At 45.5% G+C, this 27,529-nt stretch overlaps 1 protein-coding gene across 2 annotated transcripts in view; it reads right to left on the reverse strand.

Moving 5' to 3' along the window:
- LOC115154145 (coagulation factor XIII A chain) overlaps positions 1 to 5,482 on the reverse strand; it is a 36,760-nt gene extending 31,278 nt beyond the window's left edge. The window contains exons 1-2 of one of the 2 annotated variants that reach the window (XM_029700083.1): positions 4,724 to 5,482; positions 1,712 to 1,897 (exon numbers count right to left, since the gene is read on the reverse strand). In XM_029700083.1, coding sequence (XP_029555943.1) covers positions 1,712 to 1,865 — 154 coding nt within the window. In that variant the 5' untranslated portion in view covers positions 1,866 to 1,897; positions 4,724 to 5,482. Of the gene's footprint in view, positions 1 to 1,711 lie in introns of both variants that reach the window. The other variant, XM_029700073.1, reaches the window with a different exon arrangement.
- Between the last annotated feature and the right edge of the window lie 22,047 nt (positions 5,483 to 27,529).

Here is a 27,529-nt window from a genome sequence, read left to right on the forward strand (position 1 = left end):
TGAAAACCTACTTGTAGGCCTGGTGTGGCCTGAGGTATGGACTGGGATACAATAATGCAGTTCTAACTAAAGGTACAAAGGATGACTTTACAGTGTACCACTACAGTGACAAGTGTTTGTACCCCTTTAGGTACAAATCTGAAACTCATGGTTTACAGTAGTGATGGGGAAACAAAGCTTCTTGAAGCATTGAGGCTTTCCAGCCAATTGTGTCGAAAATACGTTCATTACTAGATGCTTTCATCAACACAGTGTAGGCTAGTGGCGCCATAGCGCATGCTCACTGTAGCCATGTCAGGTGGTTGTTCAACAAAACAAAGCGTCAGACGTCATTGATCACATTTTTCTGCTAAAATGATACAGGCATCGGCAAACTGCTCCTAAGTTAACTGTATCAAACGTAACATAATTAGTTCACAGGCCATATCAAACATGAAAATCACATTTAGCTAATTTGCAAGGTTATGTGTAATTCCTATTAGAATAGAGACCTGCAGGGATAGCCATCTTAAAAAAAATTTAGCACCCGCAACCAGTACTCAGAATTACTGGAAGAATTGACAAGGTATAATCACAAGACTATGTAAACCATCTAAATTGGAACAACTATTTCAGTAACGGGTACATGAAATCCAAGTAATATTGGACTAGTTTCGAAAATGTTTGCCATCTGTCATTTATATTTGAGTAGCATTTGAGTAGCATAAGATTAATTCATTAATTCATGAATTAATCAATCATGTACAAACATAGATACTGAAACAAACAATTGAAAAAGTCTACCTGCATTAGAGCATGCTGGGAAATATAACAATGATGTGCATGGTTATGAGTTTCAGGCCCCTGTATTAGGATAAAACTAGGCGCTCAAAATAAAGCCTTTTGAAATACATAATGGTATTGTATTGCTTTTTATATATATATATATTTTTTTTTAATGGTAAAATATTCGCTTAGGATCTCACTTGGTGGATGAATGCAGCAACCATCTATGTGTCACTCACCATCTATCTGGCTCCCGAGTGGTGCAGCAGTCGAAGGCACTGCATCTCAGTGCTAGACTGGTTTGATTCCAGGCTGTTTCACAACCGGCCATGATTGGGAGTCCCATAGGGCGGTGCACAATTGGCCCAGCGTCGTCCAGGTTAGGGTTGGGTGGGGGTAGGCTGTCAATGTAAATAAGTATTTGTTCTTAACTGACTTGCCTAGTTAAATAAAGGTTAAATAAAAAATAAAAAAAATGCTGTCATGGGTGGTAACTCTACAGTTACTCGGAAGGCAAGGGACTCTGGGAAATATTTGAATAAGACTTTACACTAAGCAGTTTCTTAATTTAACACTTTTCCGGTGTCAGTATGGGTCCACAGACTCAATGGTTTCAGTGTTGATTTAACACTCAGTGTTAATTTCTCTTTTTTTAACACTGAGGAATTTGCTGTGTAATGTGGTTAATCTCATTTATCATAGACAGCCAAGGACTGGGGTAAGAAATTGTGATTATTTTTGTGTATTTTAATCTGATTACATATGATTAATCACTTACTTACTGATTACAGAGAATTAACTAGTTCTCTCTCTTTTTTCTCTCTCACACACTCGCACACACACACACACACACACACACACACACACACACACACACACACACACACACACACACACACGAACATGAACACACACACTCACAACACTTATTCTTTTTATCTTGTACCATCACTGGAGGGGCCACGGGGAATTGCCACAGCCTCCCCAAAGGGCTCAAACTTGGGAAGTTGGTGGTCATCTTGCTCAGCATTGGAGCTACAGATGGGACTTTTAAGGCGCCCAAGGAACTTGGACCCGGAACAGTGGGCAGAGGAAGACATGTTGAAAGCAGGGGTCAACAGTTTTTGCTGTTCTGTAGATAAAACAAATATAAAAAAGTGGTCAAGGAGATATGTACTGTATTTACAAGCAGCAAATGCTTGTATCTATGATAACTGCATAACATATTGCAACCAGGGCCGCACCCAGGACCCCGGGAATGTTTTCGAAACTAATCAATCGAAACTCAGTCGGGTTCTCAACTTCAAATCAAATCGAATTTTATGTAGACTAACAGTGAAGTGCTTACTCACAGGAACTTTACTGTTGAGAGTTAGAATAGCAGAATTCACAAGGTGCAATTTCAAAACTTGGTAGTGCATCAATTAACCCATGTCAGTTAAAATGTTTTAGATTGGTATATTAGTCTACTGCTAGGTAAATTTGTAGTAATCCTGGCCAAATTACCGACCAGGCTGTGCCCAGAGTACCTGACCTCTAGGGGCCCCCATTGATATTGTTAGTCACTCTCATATTTAGATATCATATTAAGATGGCATAAATCATGGAAAAAACTAAATCTGTGAAATATACACAAGAGTACTCAAAATGCATTGAAATATTTCAGGATGGACAATAATCTGGAACCACTGGTACCACATCAATATTCATGAGCTAACATGATACATCATTGATTTGATTGTTATCAACAGCTAGGTTTCCATCCAATTGGTAACAGATTTTCATAGGAATATTCTAAAATCTGCATAAAAACCATATGTTGCATTATATAGCATATGTGCCCACTCTGATCTTGGCACATGCGCTCTAGCCAAAAGCTTGCAGATAAATTGCAGGTAAAGCCTACATGATGATATTATTATGGACACAACAGCAAGATCATCATTTATTTCATCTCTAGCCTAATAAACGGCAAGCTTTCACAAGTTGTAGTGGGAGGACATTACAATATAAGGTACTAGGAGGTAACTAGCCCCCTGGGGTAACTGCCCTCCCCGTAATTCACATTAAGACCGCAAGATGTCACCAAATTATTTACTCATCACTGTCCCTGGCTGCCTGTGCTCTTGCTCAACAAAACTTTTTAGATATTTCAACAAAACGATTTTGTGGTAAATTGATCCAATTGTTTTACATTTTGAAAAATCAATATTTGCATATAAAGGTGTTTCCACCGCCGTTTCTCACATAATTCATTTTACAGACACCAACAGATCCCACCCTGTTTAGCGTATTTTGTTTTGTCGTTAAAGAATGACAAATAAACTACACACATCCAAAGATTGCACTTTACATTCATGTAATAATTTATAAAATGTTTATAAGTAGTTACATTAACTGTTCCTTATTCGTTTTTACATATTTTATACATTTGTAATAAACAGTTATAACACAAAGGTTGACATTTTGTGATTATTATTTTGGTGCTTGGCAAATAGTAAGCTTGTGGGCCAATTGCAACGATCCCGCGTACTAAAACGAGGTAATATTTCATTAAACCGCACAGCTGATCTCAATTGCAACCATCATTGGACACCGATTTATCACTCACTAAAGCGGATCTTTTAGTCCTAATTGGTGGAAACGTTTTTTCAAGACTATTTAGTCCTCTGGTGAGTATTATCATCAGAACAAATGAATCCTATTTTTTTAACAGGCTAAGGGCGATTTATCTATTTGACAATTGTTCCATACAACTCAAATAACGATTTTCCTCATTTAACATGGTACATTTACTGTGGAAATTTATCCCACATGTCATTTCCAAGTTTGGTAATCCATTAATTAAAGTTTATCTTTAAAAAGTATAGTAATTTCTAATTAAGACCAGGGGGGAAAATCCCTGCACTTTAAACATTTGAAATGTGTAACTAAATCAAGTAATAGCGATGAGTTATATAATCATTTTTATCAAATGAAAATGTAGACTAATAAAGTTATTTCAAATGAAACACGTATTATTTTGCCCTTTGAGATGAAATGTTTGAATAAAGTATAGTCCTACTACTCCTATATTCTTATAATAAGTATTTGACGTTCATCAGCCTTACGGTTTTCGATGCTCTTGATAGGTTGATATTTCATTGGAGGCGGGAATAGAGAACATAGACAAGGAAAGTTGCAGCTGTCTGGTATCAACGTAAGATCAGCTAAATCACTGGTTTATTTGTGTGGGTTTTTCGTTGCAATGAAGTTTATTTTAGCATGCAGGTGCATGCATTCTCCTGTTACTGTAGTATCGGTTAAAGAAAACCAGCACTTAACACAGTCTCCATGTGAAGTTCCGTGTCTTCGTTCCAATCCAGCCTGCAGTGATACTGATTATAATGTTATTATTCCCAGTAAGAGTGGCATAGGCTCAGTATTCAGGAAATAAATAAATGTGCTTTAACCATTTGCTATATTTATTAAACATTATTGGATCGATAAACGAATGCTTAACAGTTTATAAGCTCTTTATGAATCCTTTATACATCCTCTGTAACATAAAACTTTATGTGATGTGTTACTCTTCTGAAAGAAGATAGACTGTTATGGAAATCATGATGGAGAGCTTGAACACAGCATGTCAATATCGTGAATGGCAAATATTGATATTTCTCTCCTTCAAGAATATGCAATCAAGTTGTTCAAGTGAACCAGCTACATGATGTTTTGATCCAGCTACATAACAAAAATACATATCCAGCCATACATCTTTGGTCGCAAATTAGATTTACAAGCACATTTCAGTCACAAAATAGGGCCCGTTTCCCTGAAAATGAATAAGCATAGTCCTTGACTAAAAAGCATGCTTAATGAGGAATTTCCTTTGGCATATATTTTTTGTCCAGAACTAGACTTAATCTGTGTCCAGGAAACCGACCCACAAAGTATTGAGAAGAGAATTCCTACTCACCTTCAAAATCTCAGGTAGAGATGCAGTTGGAGGAAGAGTCACGCCAACAGATGTCAAGTGAATGTCGCCCATGTGTTTATATAGACCATAGAGTTCCCCTTCCAAAACCTGTCCCTGTCAGTGCCCACTCTCATCCTGTGTCATTTAGGGGAAGTCCAAGTAAAAAGTTGCTGACAGGAGATTTTTGAGATGAGGTTGTTCTGACCTTAATGAAAACTGTTTTGAATTCATAATTCTGTCTTTCATAAGATTTTTTCTCACTTAAAATATAAATCAATTATCAATAGTATGGAGGTCACAAAGGACATGAATTGAACTGAATAAACCTTGTTAGGTTACACTTTATTTGGATAGTCCCATCAAGATGATCTACAGATCCTCAAACTACCAAATGCAACTGATATACAACAGCTTACTCCAGTTATGGCTAGGTTTAGGGTTAGAGATAGCAGGGTTAAGGTTAGGGTTAGTGGATAGTTAGTTGAAATATTGACAATTAGTTGAACACCTACAGTACTAAACATCTACAAACCATCTATTTGGGACTATTTAAATAATTACCAATTATTAAGCTCTATGATTAACCAATGAATCAATGTAAATGCACAAACATAGATATTGAAACAAAGCAATAGAGCATGCTGGGAAATGTCATAATGAAGGGTGTGATATTGGTTCAAAGTGATCTGTATGAGATATTTTTTTAAATGTACAGCTCTCTGGGTGAGGTTCTGTCTGTCTAACCACACACTGACATGTACAGCTCTCTGGGTGAGGTTCTGTCTGTCTAACCACACACTGACATGTACAGCTCTCTGGGTGAGGTTATGTCTGTCTAACCACACACTGACATGTACAGCTCTCTGGGTGAGGTTCTGTCTGTCTAACCACACACTGACATGTAAAGTTCTCTGGGTGAGGTTCTGTCTGTCTAACCACACACTGACATGTACAGCTCTCTGGGTGAGGTTCTATTTAACCACACACTGACATATACAGCTCTCTGGGTGAGATTCTGTCTGTCTAACCACACACTGACATGTACAGCTCTCTGGGTGAGGTTCTGTCTGTCTAACCACACACTGACATGTACAGCTCTCTGGTCGAGGTTATTTTTGGGTGAGGTTCTGTCTGTCTAACCACACACTGACATGTACAGCTCTCTGGTCGAGGTTATCTCTGGGTGAGGTTCTGTTTGTCTAACCACACACTGACATGTACAGCTCTCTGGTCGAGGTTATCTCTGGGTGAGGTTCTGTCTGTCTAACCACACACTGACATGTACAGCCCTCTGGGTGAGGTTCTGTCTGTCTAACCACACACTGACATGTACAGCTCTCTGGGTGAGGTTCTGTCTGACTAACCACACACTGACATGTACAGCTCTCTGGGTGAGGTTCTGTCTGTCTAACCACACACTGACATGTACAGCTCTCTGGGTGAGGTTCTGTCTGTCTTACCACACACTGACATGTACAGCTCTCTGGGTGAGGTTCTGTCTGTCTAACACACTGGCATGTACAGCTCTCTGGGTAAGGTTCTGTCTGTCTAACCACACACTGACATGTACAGCTCTCTGGGTGAGGTTCTGTCTGTCTAACCACACATTGACATGTACAGCTCTCTGGGTGAGGTTCTGTCTGTCTATCCACACACTGACATGTACAGCTCTCTGGGGGAGGTTCTGTCTGTCTAACCACACACTGACATGTACAGCTCTCTGGGTGAGGTTCTGTCTGTCTAACCACACACTGACATGTACAGCTCTCTGGGTGAGGTTCTGTCTGTCTAACCACACACTGACATGTAAAGTTCTCTGGGTGAGGTTCTGTCTGTCTAACCACACACTGACATGTACAGCTCTCTGGGTGAGGTTCTGTCTGTCTAACCACACACCGACATGTACAGCTCTCTGTGTGAGGTTCTATTTAACCACACACTGACATGTACAGCTCTCTGGGTGAGATTCTGTATGTCTAACCACACACTGACATGTACAGCTCTCTGGGTGAGGTTCTGTCTGTCTAACCACACACTGACATGTACAGCTCTCTGGGTGAGGTTCTGTCTGTCTAACCACACACTGACATGTACAGCTATCTGGGTGAGGTTATGTCTGTCTAACCACACACTGACATGTACAGCTCTCTGGGTGAGGTTCTGTCTGTCTAACCACACACTGACATGTACAGCTCTCTGGGTGAGGTTATGTCTGTCTAACCACACACTGACATGTACAGCTCTCTGGTCAACGTTATGTCTGTCTAACCACACACTGACATGTACAGCTCTCTGGGTGAGGTTCTGTCTGTCTAACACACTGACATGTACAGCTCTCTGGGTGAGGTTCTGTCTGTCTAACCACACACTGACATGTACAGCTCTCTGGGTGAGGTTCTGTCTGTCTAACCACACACTGACATGTACAGCTCTCTGGATGAGGTTCTGTCTGTCTATCCACACACTGACATGTTCAGCTCTCTGGGGGAGGTTCTGTCTGTCTAACCACACACTGACATGTACAGCTCTCTGGGTGAGGTTCTGTCTGTCTAACCACACACTGACATGTAAAGTTCTCTGGGTGAGGTTCTGTCTGTCTAACCACACACTGACATGTACAGCTCTCTGGGTGAGGTTCTGTCTGTCTAACCACACACCGACATGTACAGCTCTCTGGGTGAGGTTCTATTTAACCACACACTGACATGTACAGCTCTCTGGGGGAGGTTCTGTCTGTCTAACCACACACTGACATGTACAGCTCTCTGGGTGAGGTTCTGTCTGTCTAACCACACACTGACATGTAAAGCTCTCTGGGTGAGGTTCTGTCTGTCTAACCACACACTGACATGTACAGCTCTCTGGGTGAGGTTCTGTCTGTCTAACCACACACCGACATGTACAGCTCTCTGGGTGAGGTTCTATTTAACCACACACTGACATGTAAAGCTCTCTGGGTTAGATTCTGTCTGTCTAACCACACACTGACATGTACAGCTCTCTGGGTGAGGTTCTGTCTGTCTAACCACACACTGACATGTACAGCTCTCTGGGTGAGGTTCTGTCTGTCTAACCACACACTGACATGTACAGCTCTCTGGTCGAGGTTATCTCTGGGTGAGGTTCTGTTTGTCTAACCACACACTGACATGTACAGCTCTCTGGTCGAGGTTATCTCTGGGTGAGGTTCTGTCTGTCTAACCACACACTGACATGTACAGCTCTCTGGGTGAGGTTCTGTCTGTCTAGCCACACACTGACATGTACAGCTCTCTGGGTGAGGTTCTGGCTGTCTAATCACACACTGACATGTACAGCTCTCTGGGTGAGGTTCTGGCTGTCTAACCACACACTGACATGTACAGCTCTCTGGGTGAGGTTCTGTCTGTCTAACCACACACTGACATGTAAAGTTCTCTGGGTGAGGTTCTGTCTGTCTAACCACACACTGACATGTACAGCTCTCTGGGTGAGGTTCTGTCTGTCTAACCACACACCGACATGTACAGCTCTCTGGGTGAGGTTCTATTTAACCACACACTGACATGTACAGCTCTCTGGGTGAGATTCTGTCTGTCTAACCACACACTGACATGTACAGCTCTCTGGGTGAGGTTCTGTCTGTCTAACCACACACTGACATGTACAGCTCTCTGGGTGAGGTTCTGTCTGTCTAACCACACACTGACATGTACAGCTCTCTGGTTGAGGTTCTGTCTGTCTAACCACACACTGACATGTACAGCTCTCTGGGTGAGGTTCTGTCTGTCTAACCACACACTGACATGTACAGCTCTCTGGTCGAGGTTATCTCTGGGTGAGGTTCTGTTTGTCTAACCACACACTGACATGTACAGCTCTCTGGTCGAGGTTATCTCTGGGTGAGGTTCTGTCTGTCTAACCACACACTGACATGTACAGCTCTCTGGGTGAGGTTCTGTCTGTCTAACCACACACTGACATGTACAGCTCTCTGGGTGAGGTTCTGGCTGTCTAACCACACACTGACATGTACAGCTCTCTGGGTGAGGTTCTGGCTGTCTAACCACACACTGACATGTACAGCTCTCTGGGTGAGGTTCTACTTAACCACACACTGACATGTACAGCTCTCTGGTTGAAGTTCTGTCTGTCTAACCACACACTGACATGTACAGCTCTCTGGGTGAGGTTCTGTCTGTCTAACCACACACTGACATGTACAGCTCTCTGGGTGAGGTTCTGTCTGTCTAACCACACACTGACATGTACAGCTCTCTGGTCGAGGTTATCTCTGGGTGAGGTTCTGTTTGTCTAACCACACACTGACATGTACAGCTCTCTGGTCGAGGTTATCTCTGGGTGAGGTTCTGTCTGTCTAACCACACACTGACATGTACAGCTCTCTGGGTGAGGTTCTGTCTGTCTAACCACACACTGACATGTACAGCTCTCTGGTCGAGGTTATCTCTGGGTGAGGTTCTGTTTGTCTAACCACACACTGACATGTACAGCTCTCTGGTCGAGGTTATCTCTGGGTGAGGTTCTGTCTGTCTAACCACACACTGACATGTACAGCTCTCTGGGTGAGGTTCTGTCTGTCTAACCACACACTGACATGTACAGCTCTCTGGGTGAGGTTCTGGCTGTCTAACCACACACTGACATGTACAGCTCTCTGGGTGAGGTTCTGTCTGTCTAACCACACATTGACATGTACAGCTCTCTGGGTGAGGTTCTACTTAACCACACACTGACATGTACAGCTCTCTGGGTGAGGTTCTGTCTGTCTAACCGCACACTGACATGTACAGCTCTCTGGGTGAGGTTCTGTCTGTCTAACCACACACCGACATGTACAGCTCTCTGGGTGAGGTTCTATTTAACCACACACTGACATGTACAGCTCTCTGGGTGAGATTCTGTCTGTCTAACCACACACTGACATGTACAGCTCTCTGGGTGAGGTTCTGTCTGTCTAACCACACACTGACATGTACAGCTCTCTGGGTGAGGTTCTGTCTGTCTAACCACACACTGACATGTACAGCTCTCTGGTTGAGGTTCTGTCTGTCTAACCACACACTGACATGTACAGCTCTCTGAGTGAGGTTCTGTCTGTCTAACCACACACTGACATGTACAGCTCTCTGGTCGAGGTTATCTCTGGGTGAGGTTCTGTTTGTCTAACCACACACTGACATGTACAGCTCTCTGGTCGAGGTTATCTCTGGGTGAGGTTCTGTCTGTCTAACCACACACTGACATGTACAGCTCTCTGGGTGAAGTTCTGTCTGTCTAACCACACACTGACATGTACAGCTCTCTGGGTGAGGTTCTGGCTGTCTAACCACACACTGACATGTACAGCTCTCTGGGTGAGGTTCTGTCTGTCTAACCACACACTGACATGTACAGCTCTCTGGGTGAGGTTCTACTTAACCACACACTGACATGTACAGCTCTCTGGGTGAGGTTCTGTCTGTCTAACCGCACACTGACATGTACAGCTCTCTGGGTGAGGTTCTGTCTGTCTAACCGCACACTGACATGTACAGCTCTCTGGTTGAAGTTCTGTCTGTCTAACCACACACTGACATGTACAGCTCTCTGGGTGAGGTTCTGTCTGTCTAACACACTGACATGTACAGCTCTCTGTGTGAGTTTCTGTCTGTCTAACCACACACTGACATGTACAGCTCTCTGTGTGAGGTTCTGTCTGTCTAACCACACACTGACATGTACAGCTCTCTGGGTGAGGTTATGTCTGTCTATCCACACACTGACATCTACAGCTCTCTGGGGGAGGTTCTGTCTGTCTAACCACACACTGACACGTACAGCTCTCTGGGTGAGGTTCTGTCTGTCTAACCACATACTGACATGTACAGCTCTCTGGGTGAGGCTCTGTCTGTCTAACCACACACTGACATGTAAAGTTCTCTGGGTGAGGTTCTGTCTGTCTAACCACACACTGACATGTACAGCTCTCTGGGTGAGGTTCTGTCTGTCTAACCACACACTGACATGTACAGCTCTCTGGTCGAGGTTATCTCTGGGTGAGGTTCTGTTTGTCTAACCACACACTGACATGTACAGCTCTCTGGTCGAGGTTATCTCTGGGTGAGGTTCTGTCTGTCTAACCACACACTGACATGTACAGCTCTCTGGGTGAGGTTCTGTCTGTCTAACCGCACACTGACATGTACAGCTCTCTGGGTGAGGTTCTGTCTGTCTAACCACACACCGACATGTACAGCTCTCTGGGTGAGGTTCTATTTAACCACACACTGACATGTACAGCTCTCTGGTCGAGGTTATTTTTGGGTGAGGTTCTGTCTGTCTAACCACACACTGACATGTACAGCTCTCTGGTCGAGGTTATCTCTGGGTGAGGTTCTGTTTGTCTAACCACACACTGACATGTACAGCTCTCTGGTCGAGGTTATCTCTGGGTGAGGTTCTGTCTGTCTAACCACACACTGACATGTACAGCCCTCTGGGTGAGGTTCTGTCTGTCTAACCACACACTGACATGTACAGCTCTCTGGGTGAGGTTCTGTCTGACTAACCACACACTGACATGTACAGCTCTCTGGGTGAGGTTCTGTCTGTCTAACCACACACTGACATGTACAGCTCTCTGGGTGAGGTTCTGTCTGTCTTACCACACACTGACATGTACAGCTCTCTGGGTGAGGTTCTGTCTGTCTAACACACTGGCATGTACAGCTCTCTGGGTAAGGTTCTGTCTGTCTAACCACACACTGACATGTACAGCTCTCTGGGTGAGGTTCTGTCTGTCTAACCACACATTGACATGTACAGCTCTCTGGGTGAGGTTCTGTCTGTCTATCCACACACTGACATGTACAGCTCTCTGGGGGAGGTTCTGTCTGTCTAACCACACACTGACATGTACAGCTCTCTGGGTGAGGTTCTGTCTGTCTAACCACACACTGACATGTACAGCTCTCTGGGTGAGGTTCTGTCTGTCTAACCACACACTGACATGTAAAGTTCTCTGGGTGAGGTTCTGTCTGTCTAACCACACACTGACATGTACAGCTCTCTGGGTGAGGTTCTGTCTGTCTAACCACACACCGACATGTACAGCTCTCTGGGTGAGGTTCTATTTAACCACACACTGACATGTACAGCTCTCTGGGTGAGATTCTGTATGTCTAACCACACACTGACATGTACAGCTCTCTGGGTGAGGTTCTGTCTGTCTAACCACACACTGACATGTACAGCTCTCTGGGTGAGGTTCTGTCTGTCTAACCACACACTGACATGTACAGCTCTCTGGGTGAGGTTATGTCTGTCTAACCACACACTGACATGTACAGCTCTCTGGGTGAGGTTCTGTCTGTCTAACCACACACTGACATGTACAGCTCTCTGGGTGAGGTTATGTCTGTCTAACCACACACTGACATGTACAGCTCTCTGGTCAACGTTATGTCTGTCTAACCACACACTGACATGTACAGCTCTCTGGGTGAGGTTCTGTCTGTCTAACACACTGACATGTACAGCTCTCTGGGTGAGGTTCTGTCTGTCTAACCACACACTGACATGTACAGCTCTCTGGGTGAGGTTCTGTCTGTCTAACCACACACTGACATGTACAGCTCTCTGGGTGAGGTTCTGTCTGTCTATCCACACACTGACATGTTCAGCTCTCTGGGGGAGGTTCTGTCTGTCTAACCACACACTGACATGTACAGCTCTCTGGGTGAGGTTCTGTCTGTCTAACCACACACTGACATGTAAAGTTCTCTGGGTGAGGTTCTGTCTGTCTAACCACACACTGACATGTACAGCTCTCTGGGTGAGGTTCTGTCTGTCTAACCACACACCGACATGTACAGCTCTCTGGGTGAGGTTCTATTTAACCACACACTGACATGTACAGCTCTCTGGGGGAGGTTCTGTCTGTCTAACCACACACTGACATGTACAGCTCTCTGGGTGAGGTTCTGTCTGTCTAACCACACACTGACATGTAAAGTTCTCTGGGTGAGGTTCTGTCTGTCTAACCACACACTGACATGTACAGCTCTCTGGGTGAGGTTCTGTCTGTCTAACCACACACCGACATGTACAGCTCTCTGGGTGAGGTTCTATTTAACCACACACTGACATGTAAAGCTCTCTGGGTTAGATTCTGTCTGTCTAACCACACACTGACATGTACAGCTCTCTGGGTGAGGTTCTGTCTGTCTAACCACACACTGACATGTACAGCTCTCTGGGTGAGGTTCTGTCTGTCTAACCACACACTGACATGTACAGCTCTCTGGTCGAGGTTATCTCTGGGTGAGGTTCTGTTTGTCTAACCACACACTGACATGTACAGCTCTCTGGTCGAGGTTATCTCTGGGTGAGGTTCTGTCTGTCTAACCACACACTGACATGTACAGCTCTCTGGGTGAGGTTCTGTCTGTCTAGCCACACACTGACATGTACAGCTCTCTGGGTGAGGTTCTGGCTGTCTAATCACACACTGACATGTACAGCTCTCTGGGTGAGGTTCTGGCTGTCTAACCACACACTGACATGTACAGCTCTCTGGGTGAGGTTCTGTCTGTCTAACCACACACTGACATGTAAAGTTCTCTGGGTGAGGTTCTGTCTGTCTAACCACACACTGACATGTACAGCTCTCTGGGTGAGGTTCTGTCTGTCTAACCACACACCGACATGTACAGCTCTCTGGGTGAGGTTCTATTTAACCACACACTGACATGTACAGCTCTCTGGGTGAGATTCTGTCTGTCTAACCACACACTGACATGTACAGCTCTCTGGGTGAGGTTCTGTCTGTCTAACCACACACTGACATGTACAGCTCTCTGGGTGAGGTTCTGTCTGTCTAACCACACACTGACATGTACAGCTCTCTGGTTGAGGTTCTGTCTGTCTAACCACACACTGACATGTACAGCTCTCTGGGTGAGGTTCTGTCTGTCTAACCACACACTGACATGTACAGCTCTCTGGTCGAGGTTATCTCTGGGTGAGGTTCTGTTTGTCTAACCACACACTGACATGTACAGCTCTCTGGTCGAGGTTATCTCTGGGTGAGGTTCTGTCTGTCTAACCACACACTGACATGTACAGCTCTCTGGGTGAGGTTCTGTCTGTCTAACCACACACTGACATGTACAGCTCTCTGGGTGAGGTTCTGGCTGTCTAACCACACACTGACATGTACAGCTCTCTGGGTGAGGTTCTGGCTGTCTAACCACACACTGACATGTACAGCTCTCTGGGTGAGGTTCTACTTAACCACACACTGACATGTACAGCTCTCTGGTTGAAGTTCTGTCTGTCTAACCACACACTGACATGTACAGCTCTCTGGGTGAGGTTCTGTCTGTCTAACCACACACTGACATGTACAGCTCTCTGGGTGAGGTTCTGTCTGTCTAACCACACACTGACATGTACAGCTCTCTGGTCGAGGTTATCTCTGGGTGAGGTTCTGTTTGTCTAACCACACACTGACATGTACAGCTCTCTGGTCGAGGTTATCTCTGGGTGAGGTTCTGTCTGTCTAACCACACACTGACATGTACAGCTCTCTGGGTGAGGTTCTGTCTGTCTAACCACACACTGACATGTACAGCTCTCTGGTCGAGGTTATCTCTGGGTGAGGTTCTGTCTGTCTAACCACACACTGACATGTACAGCTCTCTGGGTGAGGTTCTGTCTGTCTAACCACACACTGACATGTACAGCTCTCTGGTCGAGGTTATCTCTGGGTGAGGTTCTGTTTGTCTAACCACACACTGACATGTACAGCTCTCTGGTCGAGGTTATCTCTGGGTGAGGTTCTGTCTGTCTAACCACACACTGACATGTACAGCTCTCTGGGTGAGGTTCTGTCTGTCTAACCACACATTGACATGTACAGCTCTCTGGGTGAGGTTCTACTTAACCACACACTGACATGTACAGCTCTCTGGTCGAGGTTATCTCTGGGTGAGGTTCTGTTTGTCTAACCACACACTGACATGTACAGCTCTCTGGTCGAGGTTATCTCTGGGTGAGGTTCTGTCTGTCTAACCACACACTGACATGTACAGCTCTCTGGGTGAGGTTCTGTCTGTCTAACCACACACTGACATGTACAGCTCTCTGGTCGAGGTTATCTCTGGGTGAGGTTCTGTTTGTCTAACCACACACTGACATGTACAGCTCTCTGGTCGAGGTTATCTCTGGGTGAGGTTCTGGCTGTCTAACCACACACTGACATGTACAGCTCTCTGGGTGAGGTTCTGTCTGTCTAACCACACATTGACATGTACAGCTCTCTGGGTGAGGTTCTACTTAACCACACACTGACATGTACAGCTCTCTGGGTGAGGTTCTGTCTGTCTAACCGCACACTGACATGTACAGCTCTCTGGGTGAGGTTCTATTTAACCACACACTGACATGTACAGCTCTCTGGGTGAGATTCTGTCTGTCTAACCACACACTGACATGTACAGCTCTCTGGGTGAGGTTCTGTCTGTCTAACCACACACTGACATGTACAGCTCTCTGGGTGAGGTTCTGTCTGTCTAACCACACACTGACATGTACAGCTCTCTGGTTGAGGTTCTGTCTGTCTAACCACACACTGACATGTACAGCTCTCTGAGTGAGGTTCTGTCTGTCTAACCACACACTGACATGTACAGCTCTCTGGTCGAGGTTATCTCTGGGTGAGGTTCTGTTTGTCTAACCACACACTGACATGTACAGCTCTCTGGTCGAGGTTATCTCTGGGTGAGGTTCTGTCTGTCTAACCACACACTGACATGTACAGCTCTCTGGGTGAAGTTCTGTCTGTCTAACCACACACTGACATGTACAGCTCTCTGGGTGAGGTTCTGGCTGTCTAACCACACACTGACATGTACAGCTCTCTGGGTGAGGTTCTGTCTGTCTAACCACACACTGACATGTACAGCTCTCTGGGTGAGGTTCTACTTAACCACACACTGACATGTACAGCTCTCTGGGTGAGGTTCTGTCTGTCTAACCGCACACTGACATGTACAGCTCTCTGGGTGAGGTTCTGTCTGTCTAACCGCACACTGACATGTACAGCTCTCTGGGTGAAGTTCTGTCTGTCTAACCACACACTGACATGTACAGCTCTCTGGGTGAGGTTCTGTCTGTCTAACACACTGACATGTACAGCTCTCTGTGTGAGTTTCTGTCTGTCTAACCACACACTGACATGTACAGCTCTCTGTGTGAGGTTCTGTCTGTCTAACCACACACTGACATGTACAGCTCTCTGGGTGAGGTTATGTCTGTCTATCCACACACTGACATCTACAGCTCTCTGGGGGAGGTTCTGTCTGTCTAACCACACACTGACACGTACAGCTCTCTGGGTGAGGTTCTGTCTGTCTAACCACATACTGACATGTACAGCTCTCTGGGTGAGGCTCTGTCTGTCTAACCACACACTGACATGTAAAGTTCTCTGGGTGAGGTTCTGTCTGTCTAACCACACACTGACATGTACAGCTCTCTGGGTGAGGCTCTGTCTGTCTAACCACACACTGACATGTAAAGTTCTCTGGGTGAGGTTCTGTCTGTCTAACCACACACTGACATGTACAGCTCTCTGGGTGAGGTTCTGTCTGTCTAACCACACACTGACATGTACAGCTCTCTGGTCGAGGTTATCTCTGGGTGAGGTTCTGTTTGTCTAACCACACACTGACATGTACAGCTCTCTGGTCGAGGTTATCTCTGGGTGAGGTTCTGTCTGTCTAACCACACACTGACATGTACAGCTCTCTGGGTGAGGTTCTGTCTGTCTAACCGCACACTGACATGTACAGCTCTCTGGGTGAGGTTCTGTCTGTCTAACCACACATTGACATGTACAGCTCTCTGGGTGAGGTTCTACTTAACCACACACTGACATGTACAGCTCTCTGGGTGAGGTTCTGTCTGTCTAACCGCACACTGACATGTACAGCTCTCTGGGTGAGGTTCTATTTAACCACACACTGACATGTACAGCTCTCTGGGTGAGATTCTGTCTGTCTAACCACACACTGACATGTACAGCTCTCTGGGTGAGGTTCTGTCTGTCTAACCACACACTGACATGTACAGCTCTCTGGGTGAGGTTCTGTCTGTCTAACCACACACTGACATGTACAGCTCTCTGGTTGAGGTTCTGTCTGTCTAACCACACACTGACATGTACAGCTCTCTGAGTGAGGTTCTGTCTGTCTAACCACACACTGACATGTACAGCTCTCTGGTCGAGGTTATCTCTGGGTGAGGTTCTGTTTGTCTAACCACACACTGACATGTACAGCTCTCTGGTCGAGGTTATCTCTGGGTGAGGTTCTGTCTGTCTAACCACACACTGACATGTACAGCTCTCTGGGTGAAGTTCTGTCTGTCTAACCACACACTGACATGTACAGCTCTCTGGGTGAGGTTCTGGCTGTCTAACCACACACTGACATGTACAGCTCTCTGGGTGAGGTTCTGTCTGTCTAACCACACACTGACATGTACAGCTCTCTGGGTGAGGTTCTACTTAACCACACACTGACATGTACAGCTCTCTGGGTGAGGTTCTGTCTGTCTAACCGCACACTGACATGTACAGCTCTCTGGGTGAGGTTCTGTCTGTCTAACCGCACACTGACATGTACAGCTCTCTGGGTGAAGTTCTGTCTGTCTAACCACACACTGACATGTACAGCTCTCTGGGTGAGGTTCTGTCTGTCTAACACACTGACATGTACAGCTCTCTGTGTGAGTTTCTGTCTGTCTAACCACACACTGACATGTACAGCTCTCTGTGTGAGGTTCTGTCTGTCTAACCACACACTGACATGTACAGCTCTCTGGGTGAGGTTATGTCTGTCTATCCACACACTGACATCTACAGCTCTCTGGGGGAGGTTCTGTCTGTCTAACCACACACTGACACGTACAGCTCTCTGGGTGAGGTTCTGTCTGTCTAACCACATACTGACATGTACAGCTCTCTGGGTGAGGCTCTGTCTGTCTAACCACACACTGACATGTAAAGTTCTCTGGGTGAGGTTCTGTCTGTCTAACCACACACTGACATGTACAGCTCTCTGGGTGAGGCTCTGTCTGTCTAACCACACACTGACATGTAAAGTTCTCTGGGTGAGGTTCTGTCTGTCTAACCACACACTGACATGTACAGCTCTCTGGGTGAGGTTCTGTCTGTCTAACCACACACTGACATGTACAGCTCTCTGGTCGAGGTTATCTCTGGGTGAGGTTCTGTTTGTCTAACCACACACTGACATGTACAGCTCTCTGGTCGAGGTTATCTCTGGGTGAGGTTCTGTCTGTCTAACCACACACTGACATGTACAGCTCTCTGGGTGAGGTTCTGTCTGTCTAACCGCACACTGACATGTACAGCTCTCTGGGTGAGGTTCTGTCTGTCTAACCACACACCGACATGTACAGCTCTCTGGGTGAGGTTCTATTTAACCACACACTGACATGTACAGCTCTCTGGGTGAGATTCTGTCTGTCTAACCACACACTGACATGTACAGCTCTCTGGGTGAGGTTCTGTCTGTCTAACCACACACTGACATGTACAGCTCTCTGGGTGAGGTTCTGTCTGTCTAACCACACACTGACATATACAGCTCTCTGGTTGAGGTTCTGTCTGTCTAACCACACACTGACATGTACAGCTCTCTGGGTGAGGTTCTGTCTGTCTAACCACACACTGACATGTACAGCTCTCTGGTCGAGGTTATCTCTGGGTGAGGTTCTGTCTGTCTAACCACACACTGACATGTACAGCTCTCTGGGTGAGGTTCTGTCTGTCTAACCGCACACTGACATGTACAGCTCTCTGGGTGAGGTTCTGTCTGTCTAACCACACACCGACATGTACAGCTCTCTGGGTGAGGTTCTATTTAACCACACACTGACATGTACAGCTCTCTGGGTGAGATTCTGTCTGTCTAACCACACACTGACATGTACAGCTCTCTGGGTGAGGTTCTGTCTGTCTAACCACACACTGACATGTACAGCTCTCTGGGTGAGGTTCTGTCTGTCTAACCACACACTGACATATACAGCTCTCTGGTTGAGGTTCTGTCTGTCTAACCACACACTGACATGTACAGCTCTCTGGGTGAGGTTCTGTCTGTCTAACCACACACTGACATGTACAGCTCTCTGGTCGAGGTTATCTCTGGGTGAGGTTCTGTCTGTCTAACCACACACTGACATGTACAGCTCTCTGGGTGAGGTTCTGTCTGTCTAACCACACACTGACATGTACAGCTCTCTGGGTGAGGTTCTGGCTGTCTAACCACACACTGACATGTACAGCTCTCTGGGTGAGGTTCTGTCTGTCTAACCACACACTGACATGTACAGCTCTCTGGGTGAGGTTCTACTTAACCACACACTGACATGTACAGCTCTCTGGGTGAGGTTCTGTCTGTCTAACCGCACAATGACATGTACAGCTCTCTGGGTGAGGTTCTGTCTGTCTAACCGCACACTGACATGTACAGCTCTCTGGGTGAGGTTCTGTCTGTCTAACCACACACTGACATGTACAGCTCTCTGGGTGAGGTTCTGTCTGTCTAACACACTGACATGTACAGCTCTCTGTGTGAGTTTCTGTCTGTCTAACCACACACTGACATGTACAGCTCTCTGTGTGAGGTTCTGTCTGTCTAACCACACACTGACATGTACAGCTCTCTGGGTGAGGTTATGTCTGTCTATCCACACACTGACACGTACAGCTCTCTGGGGAGGTTCTGTCTGTCTAACCACACACTGACACGTACAGCTCTCTGGGTGAGGTTCTGTCTGTCTAACCACATACTGACATGTACAGCTCTCTGGGTGAGGCTCTGTCTGTCTAACCACACACTGACATGTAAAGTTCTCTGGGTGAGGTTCTGTCTGTCTAACCACATACTGACATGTACAGCTCTCTGGGTGAGGCTCTGTCTGTCTAACCACACACTGACATGTAAAGTTCTCTGGGTGAGGTTCTGTCTGTCTAACCACACACTGACATTTACAGCTCTCTGGTCGACGTTATGTCTGTCTAACCACACACTGACATGTACAGCTCTCTGGGGGAGGTTCTGTCTGTCTAACCACACACTGACATGTACAGCTTTCTGGGTGAGGTTCTGTCTGTCTAACACACTGACATGTACAGCTCTCTGCGTGAGGTTCTGTCTGTCTAACCACACACTGACATGTACAGCTCTCTGGGTGAGGTTCTGTCTGTCTAACCACACACTGACATGTACAGCTCTCTGGGTGAGGTTGTCTGTCTATCCACACACTGACATGTACAGCTCTCTGGGTGAGGTTCTGTCTGTCTAACCACACACTGACATGTACAGCTCTCTGGGTGAGGCTCTGTCTGTCTAACCACACACTGACATGTAAAGTTCTCTGGGTGAGGTTCTGTCTGTCTAACCACACACTGACATGTACAGCTCTCTGGGTGAGGTTCTGTCTGTCTAACCACACACTGACATGTACAGCTCTCTGGGTGAGGTTCTACTTAACCACACACTGACATGTACAGCTCTCTGGGTGAGGTTCTGTCTGTCTAACCACACACTGACATGTACAGCTCTCTGGGTGAGGCTCTGTCTGTCTAACCACACACTGACATGTAAAGTTCTCTGGGTGAGGTTCTGTCTGTCTAACCACACACTGACATGTACAGCTCTCTGGGTGAGGTTCTGTCTGTCTAACCACACACTGACATGTACAGCTCTCTGGGTGAGGTTCTACTTAACCACACACTGACATGTACAGCTCTCTGGGTGAGGTTCTGTCTGTCTAACCACACACTGACATGTACAGCTCTCTGGGTGAGGTTCTGTCTGTCTAACCACACACTGACATGTACAGCTCTCTGGTTGAGGTTCTGTCTGTCTAACCACACACTGACATGTACAGCTCTCTGGGGGAGGTTCTGTCTGTCTAACCACACACTGACATGTACAGCTCTCTGGGTGAGGTTCTGTCTGTCTAACCACACACTGACATGTACAGCTCTCTGGGTGAGGCTCTGTCTGTCTAACCACACACTGACATGTAAAGTTCTCTGGGTGAGGTTCTGTCTGTCTAACCACACACTGACATGTACAGCTCTCTGGGTGAGGTTCTGTCTGTCTAACCACACACTGACATGTACAGCTCTCTGGGTGAGGTTCTACTTAACCACACACCGACATGTACAGCTCTCTGGGTGAGGTTATGTCTGTCTAACCACACACTGACATGTACAGCTCTCTGGGTGAGGTTCTGTCTGTCTAACACACTGACATGTACAGCTCTCTGGGTGAGGTTCTGTCTGTCTAACCACACACTGACATGTACAGCTCTCTGGGTGAGGTTCTGTCTGTCTAACCACACACTGACATGTACAGCTCTCTGGGTGAGGTTCTGTCTGTCTAACCACACACTGACATGTACAGCTCTCTGGGTGAGGTTCTGTCTGTCTAACCATACACTGACATGTACAGCTCTCTGGGTGAGGTTCTGTCTGTCTAACCACACACTGATATGTACAGCTCTCTGGGTGAGATCCTACTTAACCACACACTGACATGTACTGCTCTCTGGGTGAGGTTCTGTCTGTCTAATTACACACTGACATGTACAGCTCTCTGGGTGAGGTTCTGTCTGTCTATCCGCACAATGACATGTACAGCTCTCTGGGTGAGGTTCTGTCTGTCAAACCTCACACTGACATGTACAGCTCTCTGGGTGAGGTTCTGTCTGTCTAACCGCAAACTGACATGTACAGCTCCCTGGGTGAGGTTCTGTCTGTCTAACCGCACACTGACATGTACAGCTCTCTGGGTGAGGTTTTGTCTGTCTAACCGCACACTGACATGTACAGCTCTCTGGGTGAGTTTCTGTCTGTCTAACCACACACTGACATGACATGTACAGCTCTCTGGGTGAGGTTCTGTCTGTCTAACCACACACCGACATGTACAGCTCTCTGGGTGAGGTTCTGTCTGTCTAACCACACACCGACATGTACAGCTCTCTGGGTGAGGTTCTGTCTGTCTAACCACACACCGACATGTACAGCTCTCTGGGTGAGGTTCTGTCTGTCTAACCACACACCGACATGTACAGCTCTATGGGTGAGGTTATGTCTGTCTAACCACACACCGACATGTACAGCTCTCTGGGTGAGGTTATGTCTGTCTAACCACACACCGACATGTACAGTTCTCTGGGTGAGGTTCTGTCTGTCTAACCACACACCGACATGTACAGTTCTCTGGGTGAGGTTCTGTCTGTCTAACCACACACCGACATGTACAGCTCTCTGGGTGAGGTTCTGTCTGTCTAACCACACACCGACATGTACAGCTCTCTGGGTGAGGTTCTGTCTGTCTAACCACACACTGACATGTACAGCTCTCTGGGTGAGGTTCTGTCTGTCTAACCACACACTGAACTGACATGTACAGCTCTCTGGGTGAGGTTCCAGTGTCTAACCACACACTGACATGTACAGCTCTCTGGGTGACGTTCCAGTGTCTAACCACACACTGACATGTACAGCTCTCTGGGTGAGGTTCTGTCTGTCTAACCACACACTGACATGTACAGCTCTCTGGGTGAGGTTATGTCTGTCTAACCACACACTGACATGTACAGCTCTCTGGGTGAGGTTCCAGTGTCTAACCACACACTGACATGCACAGGTTTCCACTTTCACGTGATAAAATGTCAAATGTTTTCACGTGTAGTTTCATGGTATCTATAAGGGCACAAGGCGAGACCCAAATGCAGACACAGGAGGCAGATGGTAGGGGTCCGATATGTATTATGACAAAGGGAGTAGGCAAAGGCAGGTCGGGGACAGGCGAGAGTTCATGAATCAGGTCAGAGTCCAAACAGTACTAGACGGTAGGCAGTCTTGAGGTCAGGCCAGGCAGGGGTCAGAAACCAGATCCGAGTCCAAAACAGTACAAGAGGATAGGCAGGCTGGTAGTCAGAACAGGCAGAGTGGTCAGGCAGGTGGGTTCAGAGTAAAGATAGGCAAGGATCAATACCTTGAGAACTAGAAACAAACAGAGACTGGGGAAAAACAGGAGCAAGGAAAACCGCTAGTTGACTTGGCCAGCAAGACGAACTGGCACAGAGAGAAAGGAAACGCAAGGATATATACACTGGGGATAATAATCGACACCTGCAGGGGCTGGAGACAATCGCAAGGACAGGTGAACAAGACCAGGGTGTGACGGTATCACATGTTGAAATGTTGCATCCCCATGTTGTCACATTTATTTCACATGAGATCATGTGCTTTTACATGTTGTCACATCTTATCACATTAACTTCACACGTTTTACCGTAAGGGGTAACTTCAGCCAAAGGGTTAGTTTAGCCACCACTTGTTTCTAGAAAACCGTACACAAAATTAATCACGACATCCGCCGAAGTCGGTCCCTCTCCTTGTTCGGGCGGTGTTCGACGTCACCGACCTTCTAGCCATCACTGATCCATTTTTCATTTTCCATTGGTTTTGTCTTGTCTTCCTTCACACCTGGTTCCAATCCCATCAATGACATGTTGTGTATTTAACCCTCTGTTTCCCCTCATGTCCTTGTCGGAGAATGTTTATTGTAAGCGTTTGTGTACGTCTGTACTGGTGTGCGTCGGGTTATGTTTACCCATTGATTTTAATTATTATGTTTTCCGGTGTTTTTTTTTGTAATAAACTGCGCCGTTGGAAACAGTTATTTCTCTCCTGCGTCTGACTTCTCTGCCGCCAGTTAAACACCCCTTACATGACCAAATATTTAGGAAGAGGTCATGATTTCATGGAGTCTGTGAAGGAAAAAAAACACATGGAAAAAGTGGTAAGAACGTTAGTCCAAAAAACAGGTTTTCACAAAGTTTAATTAATTTATTGTGTTATAGGTTTCATGATGCTTGCGTCTAAACCAAAGTACATAGTTACAAAAATTGTACATCAGTTGGGGCCTCTATAAAATAAAATACGAGGTCCTAAACCTAGCATGAAAGTGCATCCTTCTAGTTGTCTGGCTATTATAGTCAAAATGTTTGCCTTGGGGTAAGTTGAGCCAATGGCCACCATACCCTATACAAATGATGGTTCAATTGTATCAGTTTTATGCATAATATGCATAGTATTTTTGCAATGTGTCATGCATATGAACTCAAGCATTTTTATTGTTAGAGTAGACATCATCATGTCCGTTTACACAAATGTAAAACAAGCAGGGGTTCTTGAGAGAGTTGCCAAGGAAGTGAGAGAAGGGAAGAAATCAATTTGAGCAGCAGCAAGAGATACATTGTTTTATTGAATGTCACTGAAGAGGTACAGTGACAAAAAATATAATGAACATATACCTGTGTGAATGAGAGGCTATGATAGGGTAGCAGAGGCGCACAAGGTCTTCTCTGATGACATAGCGTCTGAGCTTGCTAAACATATCAAGAATCTCGCGGACCAGTTTCATGAGTTTAGTAGCTTCAAGTGCTGAGAACTTGCCTATGAATTGGAACATAGAAATAACATCCCTGTCCCAGACAACTTTTCAAGAAATTGAACAATAAGCCATATTGGTCAGAGATATCTGTATCTAAATGTAGGCATGCATTTAAGATATACAGTATACCACACCCCCATTCCATTAATTAAACTTTGACCTACCAGTACTATCACCCACAGTCACAGGACACAATCAACCACTTACCATAAGGCGACTCAACTTCTCTGTCCCTATGATCGACTTACCCCATCAAATCAAATCAAATGTATTTATATAGCCCTTCTTACATCAGCTGATATCTCAAAGTGCTGTACAGAAACCCAGCCTAAAACCCCAAACAGCAAGTAATGCAGGTGTAGAAGCACGGTGGCTAGGAAAAACTCCCTAGAAAGGCCAAAACCTAGGAAGAAACCTAGAGAGGAACCAGGCTATGAGGGGTGGCCAGGCCTCTTCTGGCAGTGCCGGGTGGCACAGTGCTGGGTGACGGCGTAAGTTGTGACAAGAGACCACTTTTTTTTGGACAAGCTATGTTTAAATAATATAAATATTTACATGAATTCTGATTATTTTCAGGGATATACAACATCCTGAAATACATGTAGATATATTTGTTAGAACACTATATTTACCTAGACGTAGTGATGCTGAATAAAAAAAGGGCGCAACATACCCACGTTGAAGAACTTCTAATAAGAGAATAATTTAAAATTAAAATAAATGTGTTTCTACTCAACTCTAGAGTCATTTATTTCTACATGGGAAGTTTTACAGCTGTACCATCGAGAGCATCCTGACTGGTTGAATTACCACTTGGTATGGCAACTGCTCGGAATCCGATTGCAAGGCGCTACAGTGGGTAGTGCATACGGCCCTGTACATCACTGGGGCTGAGCTTCCTGCCATCCAGGACCTTTATACCAGGCGGTGGCAGAGGAAGGCCCTAAAAATTGTCCAAGACTCCAGCCACCCAAGTCATAGACTGTTACCTGAGCGCCAAGTCTGGGCTCAAAAGTCTCCAGCTTCTACACCCAAGCCATGAGACTGCTGAACAGTTAATCAAATGGCTACCTGGACTATTTGCATTGACCCTCTTATTTATTTATTAATACAACATTTTGCATTGACTTTCTTGCACAGGCTCGATGTAAACTCACTGGACTCTAACCACACACTCACACATACTACACTGACACTCCAACACACACGGACACACAAAACACACACACATGCATATTGACGCCACACACACACACACACACACACACACACACACACACACACACACACACACACTGTCACGTCCTGACCAGTATAAGGGTTATTTGTTATTGTAGTTTGGTCAGGACGTGGCAGAGGGTATTTGTTTTATGTGGTTCGGGGTGGTGTTTTTGTAGAAGGGTATTTGATTTATGTATTCCTGGGTTTTTGGGCACTGTTCTGTTTATGTATTTCTATGTTTAGTCTAGTTAGTTGTATTTCTATGTTTAGGTTAATGGGGGTTGGACTCTCAATTGGAGGCAGGTGCTCTCTCGTTGCCTCTGAGAGTCCTATATAGGGGTAGTTGTTTGGTTTAGTGTTTGTGGGAGATTGTTTCTTGTTCTGCTGAGTGTGCCTGACAAGACTGTTTCGTTGTTCGTTTCGTTTTTGTTTTGTTGTTTTTTTGGTATTCTTGTTATTTAAATAAATATACAAGATGAGCATCCACATTCCTGCTGCGTTTTGGTCCTCCATTCCAGACGACAACCGTGACACACACACACAAACACACATTCCTTCACACTCTTCACATATGCTGCTGCTACTCTCTGTTTATTATCTATGCATAGTCACTTTACCCCTACCTACATGTACATATTACCTCAACTACCTTGACTAACCCGTACCCCTGCACATTGACTCAGTACCTACCGGTACCCATTGTATTATAGCCTCGTTATTATTATTTTATTGTGTTACTATTTTTCCATTTGTTTATTTAGCACATTTTTCTTACTTACTTTTTTAAAACTCTGCATTGTTGGTTCAGGGCTCGTAAAGCATTTCACGGTAAGGTCTACAGCTGTTGTATTCGGCACATGTGACAAATACAATTTTGTTTGATTTAAAGTTGTGCCAAGAGACCCCTTATTTTGGAAAAGTTATGTTTTGAAAACTGTTATGTTTACATGAATTATCATTTATTTCCAGGTATACACAACATCCTGAAATATAAGAAGGTATCTTTGATAGAAAGAATACTATATTTCCCTTGACATAGTGATGTTGAATATAAAAATCGCTCAACATACACAAGTTGAAGAACTTCTAATTAGAGGATAATCTTTAATCTTTTTTAAAATAAATATGTTTTTTGTGTCTACTCAACTTTCGAGTCATTTCTTCTTGGGAAGTATACAGGGAAGAAAGTTAACAGGGTACTCTGCAGTGGCTTATTACTTCAAAGTAGGCCAACTGTACTGAAAACTCTAGTGTAGCAATACCCTTATTATGGGCGGCAGGTAGCCTAGTGGTTAGAGCGTTGGGCCAGTAACCGAAAGATTGCTGGATAGAATCCTCAAGTTGACAAGGTAAAAATCTGTCGTTCTGCCCCAGAGCAAGGCGCAGAAGACGTGGATGTCAAATAAGGCAGCCCCCCGCACCTCTCTGATTCAGAGGGGTTGGGTTAAATGCGGAAGACACATTTCAGTCGAAGGCATTCAGCTGTACAACTGACTAGGTATCCCCATTTCCCATTAGATCACTCACACAGAACTGCAATGAACACGAGGGGAGACAGGGAGCTAGTTTAAAGCGCAGGGCGCAGCAGGTGTTTATTGCAAAGGACCGCAGGTAGCTGTGTCCAGGGGCAGGCAGAAGGTCATACACAGGTGGTCCAAAAAGGGCAACAGTACAGGCAGGGAGAAGGCTAGTAACATATTCCGGGGGATCAGGCAATAGGTAGATAACATGTAGGGATTAGGCAAAAGTCGTCATTAGTGAGGCAGGCAAAAACTATCATACACGGGAGTAAATCACGGGAAACACAGCGCTCTGAAAGACGTGTGTCACAAAACAAAAAATACCTCACAGTGATGGGGTGCAAAGAACTGAACTAAATAGTGTGTGACAATGGCATACAGGTGTGTGAACAGTTGATTAGAATGCAGGTGATTGGGATCTGGAGAGTGAGCTGTGTTCAGGGGATCTAGGTGTTTGAGAGTGTGAGCTGGAAAGTGGGCTAGAAAGTGAGCTGCGTTCAGGGGATCTA

This window comes from Salmo trutta, chromosome 2 (genome assembly GCF_901001165.1).
Source record: "Salmo trutta chromosome 2, fSalTru1.1, whole genome shotgun sequence".
In the NCBI taxonomy this organism is placed as follows: domain Eukaryota; kingdom Metazoa; phylum Chordata; class Actinopteri; order Salmoniformes; family Salmonidae; genus Salmo; species Salmo trutta.